General features: G+C 42.5%; 1 protein-coding gene across 1 annotated transcript; it reads left to right on the top strand.

The window, feature by feature from the left end:
- The first annotated feature begins 6182 nt into the window (after nucleotides 1-6182).
- On the top strand, nucleotides 6183-14455 carry tbx22 (T-box transcription factor 22). The gene is made up of 8 exons (XM_028008229.1): nucleotides 6183-6606; nucleotides 6900-7113; nucleotides 8208-8309; nucleotides 9336-9510; nucleotides 11272-11436; nucleotides 13026-13090; nucleotides 13371-13456; nucleotides 13552-14455. The coding sequence occupies exons 1-8, from the start codon at nucleotides 6474-6476 to the stop codon at nucleotides 14079-14081; spliced, it is 1470 nt and encodes a 489-aa protein (XP_027864030.1). The 5' UTR covers nucleotides 6183-6473; the 3' UTR covers nucleotides 14082-14455.
- Nucleotides 14456-14767: the final 312 nt, after the last annotated feature.

Genomic DNA, 14767 nt, shown 5'->3' with positions numbered 1-14767 from the left:
TGTTTTCTTCTGATGCGAGCACTGCGGCTGCCCACGCAGGGAACCACTCTGTCAAGGGGAGGCACAAAAGCACAAAATTGAACATTGATTCTGCCTGACGTCTCTGCGTTGTGCTCAATGTTGGGAATATATATAGATTTTTTTTAAATGTGCCGCTAGGTAAAGATGCTGAACACATTTTATCTACAGTGGGAAAATTAATGGCATACATTTGATTTTTAGTTCAGAATATAAAATATTTACTCCGATTGACCCAAAAAGAAAGCTTTTTCTGTGATTTTTTTTGTCTTGCATCAAGACAACCTTATATTAACAGATTCCCAGGCATTTCAAAAAGTACCTGCATTTAAACTACTGTATATAACATAAACTAATAGGGGTAAAAAATATATTGGTTGTTTTGGTTGTGGATTCTGAGCTTCCTGACCAACCGACAGCAGAGAGTTAGGGTGGGAAAACATACATCCACTGCCCTCAGCCTTAGTACTGGCTCTCCACAGGGCTGTGTGCTGAGCCCCCTGCTCTATTGTCTGTACACATATGACTGCACCTCTGCCCACCACAGCAACACCATCATCAAGTTTGCTGATGACACCACAGTGGTGGGGCTCATCTCAGGAGGCGACCAGTCTGCCTACAGGGTTGAGGTGGAGCGGCTGTTGCAGTGGTGCAGGGAGAACAATCTGCTCCTCAACAACTCAAAGACAAAAGAACTCATAATAGATTACAGGAGGAATAAAACGGACATTACACCACTAACCATTGGGGGAAAATGTGTGGAGAGGGTAGCTGATTTCCGTTTCCTGGGGGTCCACACTGAGCAGGGCCTCACATGGAACATGAACACCTTCGAGCTGATAAAAAAGGCCCAGCAAAGACTGTACTTCCTGAGGGTTCTCAGGAGGAACAACATCAAGGAGAAGCTGCTGGTGTCCTTCTACAAGTGCTCCATAGAGAGCATACTGACTTACTGTATCTGCGTCTGGTATAACAGCAGCACTACGGCTCAAAGGAAAGCTCTCCAAAGGGTTGTGAATACAACCCAAAAAATCATTGGCTGCCCTCTCCCCTCACTGGAGGACCTGTACAGCGACCGCTGTCTAAGAAAAGCACAACACATCACAAAGGACACTTCTCACCCCGGACCTTCTCTGTTCACACTGCTGCCTTCAGGCAGAAGATACAGAGCAATCAGAACCAGAACCAACCATCTCAGAGACAGTTTCTACCCGATAGCAATAACAAAACTAAATGCAATCAAAGACAACCATTAATCATCATAAATGATGTATGTGAGAATGTGGCTGTTCTTATTTATTAGTTTTTTGCCAGTTGTTTGTTGATTCTTGTGTGTGTGAATTGTGAGACAGTTATTTTTTGTTTTTGGGCATGTGCACTGACTGATGGCACCCTTTGAATTTTGTTGTCCTTGTGACAATGACAATAAAGATTTATCTATCTTTATGTTGTCAATGTTTTGCCCTTCTCTGTTACCTGCTGGGCACTGAACATGACTGATAGTAACATTTGGCTAAAATCTACAATTAAATTCTAACAAATGAGATAATTAATTTCATTTGGATTAGTTATGAGGTATATGTAGATTTTGTTGTAATTTCATCATTGCTACCCTGAGATTTTTCCGTTTTAACGTCCTTTATGTTTGTGGGACAGTAGCCTACTGAGGTTCCCGTTTAACCCGCAATGTTTCATTTAAGGCCACCTCCATGGCTTTAACAACGAGCAAATAATTAGCTAGTTGTTATTAATCACCAACATGTCGACTGGCTCGGAGGCGTGAAATGATGGCAGAGCTCCTGACCTCAGCCGCGCATCAGACTTCCGCCTCTATGGGAACCCGAGGATCTCACCCAAATTGGGTTAGAGTGTCGCGTTTCCGCCGAGGGCTCGTGTTGGGCCTAATAAGAGGAAACATGTGTGCCAAATATCCCCGGACAGGACAAACTCAGATTTGCGCTGGATTAGAAAAGCAACGAGGGGAAGGCGTTTCCAGCTGGGCCACCATGACAGCCGTCCTCACGCCGCCGACATCCGCTGATGGAGAGAGGAAGATTTATGAGCTGACTGCTGAAGACAGAATGAAAGAAATATAAATGAATAAATAAATATATACAGTATATATATAATGTAAACTTAAATTATTTTGAAATTCTTCAAAAATAGAATTAATTAAAAATGGCGTTTTACGTGAAAGTCTAGATCGAAGATGAGACCTTAAGTGCCTTTTTATGAGCAGGATTCTCCACGGGCACCATTAAGGACTGGGGTCCTTACATATCACTGCATGAACTTACCACTTGTACATTGATGACCTTTAAGGTCATTAATAACTCTCAGAGAGACACTTTTGTCATGATGCTTAAATTGGTGCAATCCAGTCAAACCACCAGATTTTTCCAAAAATATTGAAGGATTTTTGTCTTTGAATTCAAAGTTCTTCTCCTCAGCAACACATCAAAATAAAACTCCTACAAATCCGCTTTGATGTTTGAGTACAGCTAGACGCTCCAAAGATTGACCTTTCTGGAGGCTCCCTTGGGATAATCTTGTAATTGTTTATTTTTCTGTTATGTTTTAGACCACCTGTCGCACACATTGTCCTCTTTTACATTTCATTGTTCTTCTTAAACCCCCCCCCCCCAAAAAAAAAACAAACAGGATCTCTCCAAAATCAGAGACCTGAAAATTGTTTTCGACCAGAAAAAACATCTTTGCTCGAGTAATAAAGTGTTCAAAAAAACGTACGCTTTATAGTGAAACGTATCAGAATAAGTAATGCGTTAAGCCAAATCTTTTTTAAGTTATGCAAATCTCAAACTGTGTTACGTAGAATCTCTCTTCAGCGTATATCCAAGCCTCGGTTTAAAGATTAAAGGCTTTTGACGCAGAATTGAGAGAGAAAATGGTGAAATAGCTCTTTAATCCAACACTACAAATTAGTTATCAGTATTAGCAAGGCGACATTAGCTTACCCCAAGCACAACACATTGCAGCTAAGCAATAGAAAACATTTTATTTTTGAGCGTTCCCCCCACCCTCCCCTGGGCGGTGAGCCATATCCTCCAGCGCCATCTCTGGTTCCAGGACTGAAGTGGCAAAGTTCGCTTGTACTTAAGTCCGGCTCTGCAGCCGTGCAGGAGGCTTGGATCACGTTGTGCGCTTTGGCTCCCCAACACTTGAAGGGGAGACGGAGACGTCTTTTGGGGAGGGGCTGAAAGGCCGACTCCCGTCCAGGTTCCGATGGCGGAGCAACATGTGATTCGGGTTGGTCATAGCTTCTCCATTTCCCGGCTGTTGTCGGGAGATTTCCATCAGCGGGCAAACCGAGCGTGCCGTAAACACAGCCCTCATTTGTTTTCTCCTCAGAGCAATTATAGCATGTGATTAAAACCATTTTAAACAGAGCCCTCGCTCAATTTTATTTGTGTAAAGCGGATCTATTTCATGTCGAGCCGTAATGTAATAATCCCGAGCTGTCATTATGGCCCGAGATCTCCATCCGATCCGCGCGTTTATGAGAAGCAGACTGACGCACGTCCTGACCGAGGAGAGAGAGAGAGAGAGAGAGAGAGAGAGAGAGAACTAGAAGGTCCCACCTACATAAAGGGCCTCAACGAAACCCTTCAAATTAATATGGGAAATGTTAAGTTCAACAGAGAAGCAGCGAGTTTCACCGAGATATTTCCCACCCTCCTCCGGCCCCAGATGTCCTGAATTTGCAGACTTAAATATTTGGCCCTTTGTTTCCCTTCCAATACTCTTAAAACCCATTTTATTTAGATATCGGCTGTCTGAATAAGGAGCGGCGATCCCGGGGAAAACTGAAAGGCTCGTTTAAAGAAAACAGTTCATGAGGAAAAGAGAAGAGAAAAAAAAAACTGCTCAAACTCCAGACCATCAAATCGAATCGCCTTTAATCGAGACTAAGATTTACAGATTTATTCGAAAGTGACATTATTTGACAAACTCTTTATGACACGAAGCTCAAATTAAATAAACGCGTTTCCTGTAACGTGCAACTAAATCAGCTACAACGTCCGTCCTCAGCTAACAATAATAATCGTTTTTGTTAAGTCAGTGAGACGTAAATAACCCATTTGTCATAAAACGAACCAGAGAATGAATGAATGAATGAATGAATGAATGAATGAATGAATGAATGAATGAATGAATGAATGAAGGGGTTGGAGCAGCGAGTCGTTCACTGATGCTACGAACAAAATGAAGATTGCTAAAGTGGAAGACAAATATAAAAATAATTGACTTTCCACACACTAACACTCATCTCCCAACTCAATAAAATCAAATCTGTAACTATTAGAAAAATGATTAGAAATAGAAACGTGTTCATAAGATTCAACATCTGTGAAAATCACAACGCTTTAGTCCAGGAGCTCCTGAATTATTCCTAAAGAAAGAAAGACAGAAAGAAAACCTGAATAAGTCAAATGTGTTGATCTGAGTTGTCTCTCTGGTTGTTGTCTTTAGGGTCGTTGTCTTGCTGGAAGGTGAACTTTGACCCCAGTCTCAAGTCCTTTGCATTCTCTAAGGTTTTTTTTCCCTAGTCCTATTAATTATCCCACCAACTTTGATCAAGCTCTCTACTGTAGCAAAGCTTTCCCACAGCATGCTCCTGCCACCACCATGTTTCAGGGTCTTGCGGGGCGACTTGATGTAAGTTGACCGACGAACGAAAGGTCCATTTTGGTCTCATGTGACCAAAACTTTAAATGTTTTTTGGTTCTCCTCGTTTTGTTCATCACTGACTTCCTTCTTTCTTTCACGGACGTCCCATTTGTGAAGCGCATGACCGATATTTCTCCCGTCAACCGATTTTCCCACCCGAGCTCGCCGCAGCTCCTCCAGTGACACCGTGAAACTCCGGGCCCCTTTATCCAATCGACGCTGCAGTCTTTGCCAGGTCGGTTGAGGTTTCCAGTCGCGCCGCACTCAGCGTGAATGTGAAATTCTCAAACGAACCACTGAGGTGTGGAAATCAATCATATTCCACATGGGGAGTTTTCTGAAGGGAGTCGGTTGAAGTGGGGGCTATCAGAGGGAGCGGGGCCGAATGCAAATGCACGCCACACCTTTCAGATCTTTGTAAAAGACCCGCGCGTCCTTTTGCCGCCATGTCTCAACTTTGCAGGCGCTTTGAGTCGATCTGCTCCCATAAAATCCCTGAAGTGTGTGAAAGTGTGTGAGAAAAAGCGAAAGAATAAATCGGCGTGTGATTTTTGCTGCCTGCTGCAGATGTATTTGTGGATGTGCATGAAAAATATTTATTAATATCCTCCATGTCGCTGGTTTTGGAGATCGATTGTAAAGCAACAACTTGATTTGGGAAGATTTTTTTCACCATTTCCTTTTTGAACAGGTATTATTATGAACTACTATATTAGTAATGGCAGTAGTGCTGCTTGACTGGCTTTATCTTCATGTTTCCAGTAAGAGTGGGCATTTATTATATAATTTATCATGATACGTTTCTTATCATTATAATAATTCAGATTTATCTTGGTCACAATAAGGATAATGTTTTTAAAAAACGGACTGGTTTTTTTTTTTTTACAATTAAAAAGACCTGGGATTTTCAGTCTTACTGGGTTTTTTTTCCCAATATTTGTTCAATGAGCATATAAATAATTGTCAATAAATTTGAAAAATATGACTAAATATTTTTTTTTCTCAAATTTTAGTCATTAAAACATATTTAGTGATCGAAAAGTGCGATTTATTGTACAGATCGTAAAGAATCTTTAGGAGTTTCCTAAAGAACCGGACTGTCCGTGTGCAGGTTTCCCCAACAGCAGTATTTATGTTAGTTGATGTCAGTCATACAGCTGCTAAACAGAAGTAATAAATACTTATTATTCTCACTTTAATCGTTATCACAATAGCGCCACAAGACATTAAGATAAAACTTTCAATCCGCGTCGACCACCGCCAATTCCAACATGCTTAAAATAAACCATCTAAGCCCTCAGCAACCATTTAACATATAGTTTTTACTATAAGATCCTGTGTATATTTGTGTGGAGCGATGCTCTTCCCTCCCTCTGCGCGTCACGCAGAGGGACCAGAGGAACAAGCAAAGAGGCAAAGAAAAAAAAAAAAAGAGGGAGAGAGACCGGGGCATGGATGAAGGAGGTGGGGAGAGTTTTGCGTCGAGGTGGAGAGGCGTGCCAACAATCAACGATTTTGGACGAAGAGCAGCGCGCGTCCCAGAGAACACATGGCAGCGCACCGGATCCGTTACGCAGCGTCCAGGAGTCGCTGCGAGAGAGAAGGGACTCCCTGAGGCGCCGCCGCCGCTTCTGGTGTCCCGTCCTGCCTCCTTTTCTAGCGGGACCCGGAAGGATAAATCTTGGGAATTCGGCCGGTTACACGCTGCTTTTTTTTTTTTTTTTTCCTGTTTTTTCCCCCCCTCTCTCTCCTCTTTGTCGCCCGGGATGCAGGGCCTGAGCTCCCGGGCTCACGCGTTCTCCGTGGAGGCGCTGGTGGGGAAACCCTCCAAGAGGATGAAAGTGTCCGAGAGGCGCGAGTCAAGCGCGGCTGCAGACGCGGCCGGCGGCATCCACAGCGGTGAGAACGCGCGTAAAGCTGGGGATGCAGCAAAGTTTCACGCAAAGTGGAGGGAAGAAGTTAGATTAAAAAAAAAAAAATCTATTTTGTTTTATAATCCACTTGGCTACTGAAACATATGATTCAAAAGCAAATATGTCCATCGCGTGTCATGTTAAATAGAGCTTTAGTTCTGGAGTTATCCTAAGGAGGCGTCCCGATATTTCTTTAACAACCTTTAAAAACACCCAAAATAACTCAAACATATGTTTGTTTGTTTGTTTTTAAAACTATTATTATTATTATTTTTCAAGGCCTGTCCGAACACACCGCCAGACAGATGACCGTAGCAGGTTCATGGAGGCCTGGAGACGCGCCGGGACAGAGCGGGCCGGAGGAGTCGGAGCCGGGGGCCGCGGAGAGCGACTCCCGGCCGGACAGAGAGGTCCGGGCGGAGCTGCAGGGCTCCGAGCTGTGGAAGAGATTCTATGAAATCGGAACCGAGATGATCATCACCAAAGCCGGCAGGTAAAAAGAAAGAAAAAAGAAAAAGGAAAACCAAACCACAGGCCTGACTTAGTGACAGTTCAACACAACTGGCTGTTCCAATTTCCAGAATGAATGCAGCCCGTCAAAACGTCTCATCTGGTGGACAAGCGAAACTTTTCCATCAGATTGTGATCAGATGATTGAAAAATAAACCGTCCAGCGGACTTTTCTGTTTAAATCAGACAACGCGTTGTCTAAAAAAAAAAAAAAAAAGACACACAAAAAAAATAACCCATCTATGAACAGTCCACGTTATCGCTGTCAGTTACGAATGAACTCCAAAGTGGCCATTATCAGCAGCACGTATCGCTCCGGCATTTCCATTAACTGCTCTGCGGTCACAGGTGCGCGTTTATCAGGCGGGGAAAAAAAGACCTGTCAACGCGCTGCGGCCGTTTAGGGATGAATAAAGAAAACTGGTGGCTTTCCAAACAAATGAGCGGCTTATCAGTTTGTAGCGCGAATTGAAAGAAACAGAAACCAATCGGGATATTGGGAGACATTTCCGTCTTTCGTCCATGTTTTACAGAGAAAAGGGGCAGAAAGTGGGTCAAAGTTTGTTTTTGTGGATATAAATGTATATATGCAGCAATTAAGAGACCACTTAAAATGATCCGTTTCTCCGATTTGACGTTTTTATACGTCTACGTTTGAGTAAAATGGAAACAATTTTTTCTTTTATTCTATGAACTACTGACAGCGCACAATGAGAAATGGTCAAAATAAGGAAAAGGGTGCAGCGCCTTCCGTCCTCAGATTAATGCAAAGAAAACAAGTTCATGTTCATTTAGAGACAACAACGCTGGTGTTTGAACTCAGGAAGGGTTCAGGAGTCAGTGTCTGGTTGCAGGTTTTCTATGGGGTTCATTTTTCCCACAGGCGTTTATATTCCAAAAAAAAAATAAATAATAAATAAATAAATAAATATTCGGAAGAATAATGATAAAAAATTAACACCGTATTGAGTTTTAATACGTCACAAAATGTATCGCAAAATTGCCAATATTATCGGGATATTTGATTTAATGCATTTCTTTTTCTTTTTTCTTTTTCTTTTTTGCGCTTGTCTTTAGAAGAATGTTTCCTTCTGTGCGCGTCAAAGTGCGCAACCTGGACCCCTGCCAGCAGTATTACGTGGCAATGGACGTCATGCCCGTGGACTCCAAGCGCTACAGGTGAGTGGAGTCACGAAACAAACCGTGGAGATTCAACTCAATGCTTTCTTTCCTTTTGCTGCACCTAACGAGTTAGCAGCTGTTTATAGCTTCACAGCTAAAAGGCTCTAATAAATGTGATAAATGTAGTTAATACAATTTGTTTAGTTCAAACTTTTAAAAAAAATTTTTTATTTTTCTGAAGGCCATTTCAACCAAATAACGTCTGTTTTTATTGGCTGAAATAAACGAGTCGTCGTTCCAACTGTTCTGTTTTTTCACTGGCTTAAACTTTGGACGCAGCGCAGAAAATATGAAAATGTGTTTAACATATTCAGTCAAGAAGCTTATATAAAAATACACCTGATTAGGGAAACACTCGAAATTGAAGATATTAATGTATTAAAACACAAAAAAACAGTTTAATAGGTGCAAAGAAGCAGCTTCACAGTTTCTCTCAAAAAAGAGAAAAACTAAACAGCGCTGGTTTGTGATTAAAACAAAAATAACAGTAAATGTGATCATAAACGTGGTTATATTTCACCTGGTCTCAGATGGCGAGTTTGCGTTTTGCTCTCAAAATCTCCTTTTCATAAATTCAACTCTCTCTCTCTCTTTTCTTTTTTAAATACATCTTGTTGTTGTTGTGCTAAGCCAGCATGTCTGGCCTCAGTTTTTGTTGCTAATATCTGAAGCTGGATGAAAAGTGAAATCCTTCAAGCCACACCTCTTCCGACAGAAGAACGTTCAGTGAGTTGAAACATTCATTCCTAATAAAAACCCAGAGAAACGCGTCGGCTTCTCCTGCTCGGTGAGGTCAGCGGCTGCTGCTTCGCTCTCGCGTGATTTGTCACCTAAATAAAGCAGCTGACGTTGGAAGAAGGCTATCGTTAAAATTAAAGTAAAATAGAAAGGATGCATTAAACTTTCCCAAATTTCTTTTTTTTTTTTTTTTTACAGTGTAGCTTTTCTTTTAGCCCTTTACTTGCTGACGTTTTTTGTTTGTTTTTGTTGTTGTTGCTTGTTTGTTTGTTTGTTTTTGTGCAGGTACGTGTACCACAGCTCGCAGTGGATGGTGGCCGGGAACACGGACCACTCGTGCATCTCTCCGCGCCTCTACGTTCACCCGGACTCGCCGTGCACGGGGGAGACGTGGATGCGACAGGTGATCAGCTTCGACCGGGTCAAGCTCACCAACAACGAGATGGACGATAAGGGACATGTAGGTTGACCCCTGGGGTCGCTTTCCTCCTCCTCGCCCACATCTGTCCTGTCGATCTGGGACGAAAACAAAAACAAACAAAAAAAAAACCAAGTTGAATTTAATCACTAAGACTGATGGGAAGAATTTCTTCTATGTTTTACAAGGGTAGATTTTTTTTTGTTGGGCTTTTGAGTAACTTTATTTCAGTTTTACAGCTAAAAGAGAACCACAAACTGGTTAAATCCGTGGCTCAGGGTTCAACTTTCTGTCGACTTCCTGCCAAGTTGGACTTTATCGATTCCCACAAATCCTGTGACATTTGATTGAGTTTCTGTAATTTTTCACAACACAACACAAGCGAAGACGATTAGATCCTAATGTCAAGGTAGGACCAGACACCATAACAAAAATAAACTAATATTTCTCATTCAAATTTAAGCATCTCCTGGACTTGTTTTTGCAGTGTATGGAAAGTGGATTTCTTTTTTTTTGTTGTTGTTGTTGTTGTTTTGTTTTGATAACATGTTGAGGCCGTAGCCTGTCCTCACATTTGCAAGTCGTGCCGGACGTCAGAGTCAGTTCTTAGCTTCAGCTCTCCTTAAATCACCGTCACCTTTCCCGGCCGGGTCCGATGCTGAGGGGCAGGAGAGGAAGGAAGTGAAAATCCTTCTGGGCTCCGAGAGCTGAACGTGGAAACGACACAGATGTGGAGTCCGGGAGGGTTTGGGCACAAAACAAGAGGCGGTGATTCGATATTTATGCTAGAAGTTGAAACACAAAAGCACTTCGTAAGGAAACCAAATTCTGCTATTTAAAAAAAAAAAGAAAAACCTTTTTATTACACCAGCTGCTGGACCTTTGGTTTTGGTTCCCCTGTTTGTAATCAGTTAAAAATGTGGATGAACAGGAATAAAGTGGATGATGTTCCCTTCCATCGAAAACACGCCAACAGAAAGACTTGTGTTGAGTTCAAATGTAGGTAAAAAAAAAAAAAAAGTGGCTTGGATTGATTAAATATGCGTGACTTTTAAGGATTTTGTTTAGTGTTGAATTTTGACAAAAACCCATGAGCTAAATTAATACGATTAATACATTTTTAACACATTATGGGTTAAAAAACCCCAAAAATGTATTAAAGAACCAACTGACTGTGTTCATTTCATAAATATTTCATTTCATTTCATCAACTGACGTGAAAACAATCATTTTTTTCTGGGTGTTGAACTAACTTTTCATGTTTGCAATTTTGTTTAACTTAAATTCAAACAGGAGATTTAACAAATAAAACAGATTTAATTCGTCTATTCTAAACAATTTCACAAATTACTAAGCTGCAGTGATGACACACCTGAGCGCTGAAAACAATTTTCTTTTTCATTTTCTTTTGTTTTGGATCCAAATTGTTTAGTTGAATCCCTTATGCATTTTATATTTAGACGTACTTATTCTAATCCAAGTGTTTTATTATTATTGGTTCTGTAGAATAACTAAGCTTTCATATAGTTCCTTTTATTTTTATCAATGCAATCCGACAAACTACACGGTTTCCCTTTACTTTACACCAGTTGTTTGGTTTTATTGGAATGTTCAAATTAAAAATTAAATGCCCGCTTTCATACAAAATAAAAGTGGTGATGGAGCTTTTTGGGATTTTTCCATTACTTTCAGGTAGAGAGCTAATCCAATTCTCCTGCTACATTTATAAATGTCCAGCGAAGAAAACACCCCGTCCAATTAACTTAACGAATCTCGACGTGTCTTCCTTCTGTCGGCCAGCAGATCATTCTTCAGTCGATGCACAAGTACAAGCCCCGGGTGCACATCATCCGGCACGACCCTCGGATGGACCTGTCCCAGATCCAGTCCCTGCCAGCCGAAGGGGTGAACACCTTTTCCTTCCCGGAGACGGAGTTCACCACCGTCACGGCCTACCAGAACCAACAGGTGACGCTTCACTGACACCGACAAAGACTCTGCGGTAGCCTGGCGAATACCAGCTGCTGCTTTGAAACGTTTTGATCTGAATATAATAAAAGTGAGCTTCGATTGGACTGCATGTTCAGAAGAAGAAGAAAACTAAACTAAAACCAGGGCATCAGTAATGCACGGGTTTTCTGATTTTCTGGGGCTCAGAAATGATTAGTCCCGCCTGCCAGAGCTTTGTGGTTGATTTAATAACTGCAGTTTTAACAAAGCGTCCTAAAGCTGATTCTGATTTCCCTTTAAAAGCTGTAATTTAAAACTACATAGGAACAACATGAAAATAAGTTCAGGTTTTCCAGCTGCAGGCGGTCATTAGCTGCATCGCTACAATGTGCAAGAGAGTAAAACTGCAAAACAGGAATTAGTCATTTAAAACTATCAGCTTAAAACCTAAAACGTTTGCATCTTCAATGAGCCACATAGACAATAAAACTATTACTATGAGTTAACATGACTATTTACTTGAGTCCGTAGATCATTGCCTTAACTCTAATTTTTTTTAAAAACTGCTAACATCTCAGAATCCATCATGTTCCATAATAGAGCTTCCCAAACCTTACAAGCATGAAGCAGAGTAACTGTAAGACAATATGTTTAGCCTTCCTGTTAGCTGCTAAAGGTTATTCACTCCATATTCACAAATATTACCTCGGTGAGAATTGACTGCCTTAGGTAGACGCATTTCTTATCTACCTGAGAAATCATCAAGTTGGCACTAAAACAGGAAGAGGACAAAAAGGTCTTAAGAGTGAAACGACATGCTAACGCTAGCTGGTTGTGTTAGCAGCCTGTATGAACAGCTAACCTGCCTCCATAGAAAACTGGGTACAGTATTTACTTTAACTTCTTCCTTTAAATTTATTTTTAAACACCTGACAGTAACTAAACGTGACTGAGTTTGAGTCTATTTCTCTCAGCAGCTCTTTCCTCACCAAAGGTTGTTGTTTTTCATACATCCCAGTTGTAGTTAGCTTACATATGCTATGCTAGCTGGTCGGAGCACGGCTAGGTCAAACTGAGGGCATGTGTCGTCTTCTCCGGAAATGACCAGAAAGCAGAGGTTTGCTCTTTGTAGTAAACATGTTGGTAGCTGTGATCCCGTCTGTTGTACGTCACATGTGAATGAATGAACCTCCAGTTTGTGGAGCTTCAGTACTGCATGTGGTCTCGGTGAAACCATAAGTCCAGTGTTTTCATCTGCGAGGCCAGCCTGACCCTGACCCTGACCCTGCCGCTCGCTGCCCTTCCTGCAGTAACAGAGCCGCCTGTGGGGCTTTTCAATAGGGCTCATTTTACTACCAGGGAACATATTATTACAGCAGCTTAGTAACAAGATGGGATTGCTACAGCTGCCGGGGTCCACGGCCCGTTAAAGCGGGGCATAAAACCGTACAAACTCCTCTCTCTGAACAATGTTTGACAGGGCTGATAAAATCCAAACAGAAAGGAGGGGAGTTCTGCCACTTTCCCCTCCCGTGTGAAGCCGAGCTCATTGTCAGAGAACAGATGGCCAGCTGATGCTCTGAATTTGTTCCTCTCTTTTGGGCAAGATCACCAAGCTGAAGATCGACAGGAACCCGTTCGCCAAAGGCTTCAGAGACCCGGGACGGAACAGGTACGGCGCACCTCGCCAGACGCAGAACACCAACGCTTTTTACTCTGCAGGTCGGTTAGCGTCACGCTAACCTGACTCGGTTAGCATTTGGCTAAACGAGTCAGGAGGGAATTTCAGTTTTAACCACTGAAATGTGAAGCCGTGTAAAACCTTCAAATAAAGCTGAGTAGCGCAGTGCAGAATTTCACACCTTTCAGAATCAACATTTGAATTCCTACGTAAGGATTTTTAATGTTTACACAGTAAATCAGGACTTGTGTGTGTATGTGTGTGTGTGTAGGGGGGTTTTGGACGGCCTGTTGGAGTCATACCCCTGGAGAGCCCCTCTGAGCTTTGACTTTAAGCCTTTCTCCATCCAGCTCCAAGGTACTAATCTGAAAATCTGTTTAGATTTCTTGTCTAAAGTTTCCTACGCTTTCTCACATAACGGAGTGACTCCAGTTTGTAACATCTGTTGACAGGAAGCTCCCTGTCGCCGAGCAGCAGTGCGAAGAACTTCCTCCCTCTCTCGTCGCCTTCACCTCTTCTTCCGTTCTCCTGCCCGGACGCCGCTCTCCACGCTCTCACCCTGCCCCTCTTCGGGAAGGCGTCCACCGCCGCGCCCTCCATTTTTCAGCCGCCCGGCAGAGTCTTCTCCTCCCTGGGAGCGGACGGACTGAAAGGCGTTCCTTCTCTGCCGCCTCTGGCGGACCTGCCACTTCTGACGGCGCTGCAGGGGAAGAAACCCCTTCACTGCAGGGATCCATGTCTGCACAGGTCCCCCGGGAGCTCCCCGTGCCTCGTCCCCCTACACAGCTCCCTGAGCCCCCCGGGATCGTCCCTCCTGCCTCATCTCTCTGACATTACGACCCCCTACTGTCTTTACAGCTACAGCTTTCCCCTGAGTCCCCAACTCACAGCTATTTCTAGACACGGCAAACTGAACGAAGACACCACGGACTGCCTGCTGCGGCACCCCACCTGGCAGCAGACCTCCAACCACTGCCTCTGACAGCTGGACTCTTAGGACCAAGCAAACCGAACGGGGAGAAAGTAACTGACTGGGAGGTGGACCTTTGTATTTAAGAACGGTTCAAAACGACGTGTTGGAAGCTCAAGCACAAAAAAACGATCCTGAAGCTGGTCAATCCTGAGCCAAAACATCCAAAGTTGGAATAAATGTACAAACTTTTCTCTTCAGGGTGGCAGTAGATTGTTGTTGTTTTTTTTTACAAAGTCTTTCTGTGAGGTTATAGTTATTTAAGCCAACTTCTTCACACAGTGCTACCAAAGAGCATCGATAAGAGGAGCCTGGGTTATGTCAAATAATTAAAGTTTACTTTGGTCAAAAAGGTTCAAAATGTTTTTTAGCATACCAACACAGAAACATACAGGGGAATTATAGGCATATCTGCAAATATGTATATATTGTCAAATTCCTAAAATAATTGCTTGTATAATTTTTTTGACAAAAGAATCACTTTTGGCAAAAAAATTGACTTAGGCCATTACTCTCCGAAGGTGACGATGTGTATTTATGTACGTACCTTACACAGACACACGCCGACGCAGACACAAAAATGTACATATCAGCAAAGTGTTTTCCGGTTTTGCATGACAAATGGCCCTGCATTCATCACGTGGAGTTCTCTGACAGCGAACAAAAGTGTGTTTTCTGTTTGCTCTGAGGATTCGGTG

This window comes from Xiphophorus couchianus, chromosome 23 (genome assembly GCF_001444195.1).
Source record: "Xiphophorus couchianus chromosome 23, X_couchianus-1.0, whole genome shotgun sequence".
In the NCBI taxonomy this organism is placed as follows: Eukaryota; Metazoa; Chordata; class Actinopteri; order Cyprinodontiformes; family Poeciliidae; genus Xiphophorus; species Xiphophorus couchianus.
Note: the sequence above shows the minus strand (reverse complement) of the source record. Positions and strands in the feature narration are given on the sequence as shown.

Excerpts from the sequence above, each read along its gene's own strand:
- tbx22 (XM_028008229.1), top strand. The coding sequence starts at position 6,474 with ATGCAGGGCCTGAGCTCCCGGGCTCACGCGTTCTCCGTGGAGGCGCTG. Across the intron at positions 9,511-11,271 it reads AGATGGACGATAAGGGACAT|ATCATTCTTCAGTCGATGCA; the intron begins GTAGGTTGACCC and ends GTCGGCCAGCAG. Across the intron at positions 11,437-13,025 it reads CGGCCTACCAGAACCAACAG|ATCACCAAGCTGAAGATCGA; the intron begins GTGACGCTTCAC and ends CTTTTGGGCAAG.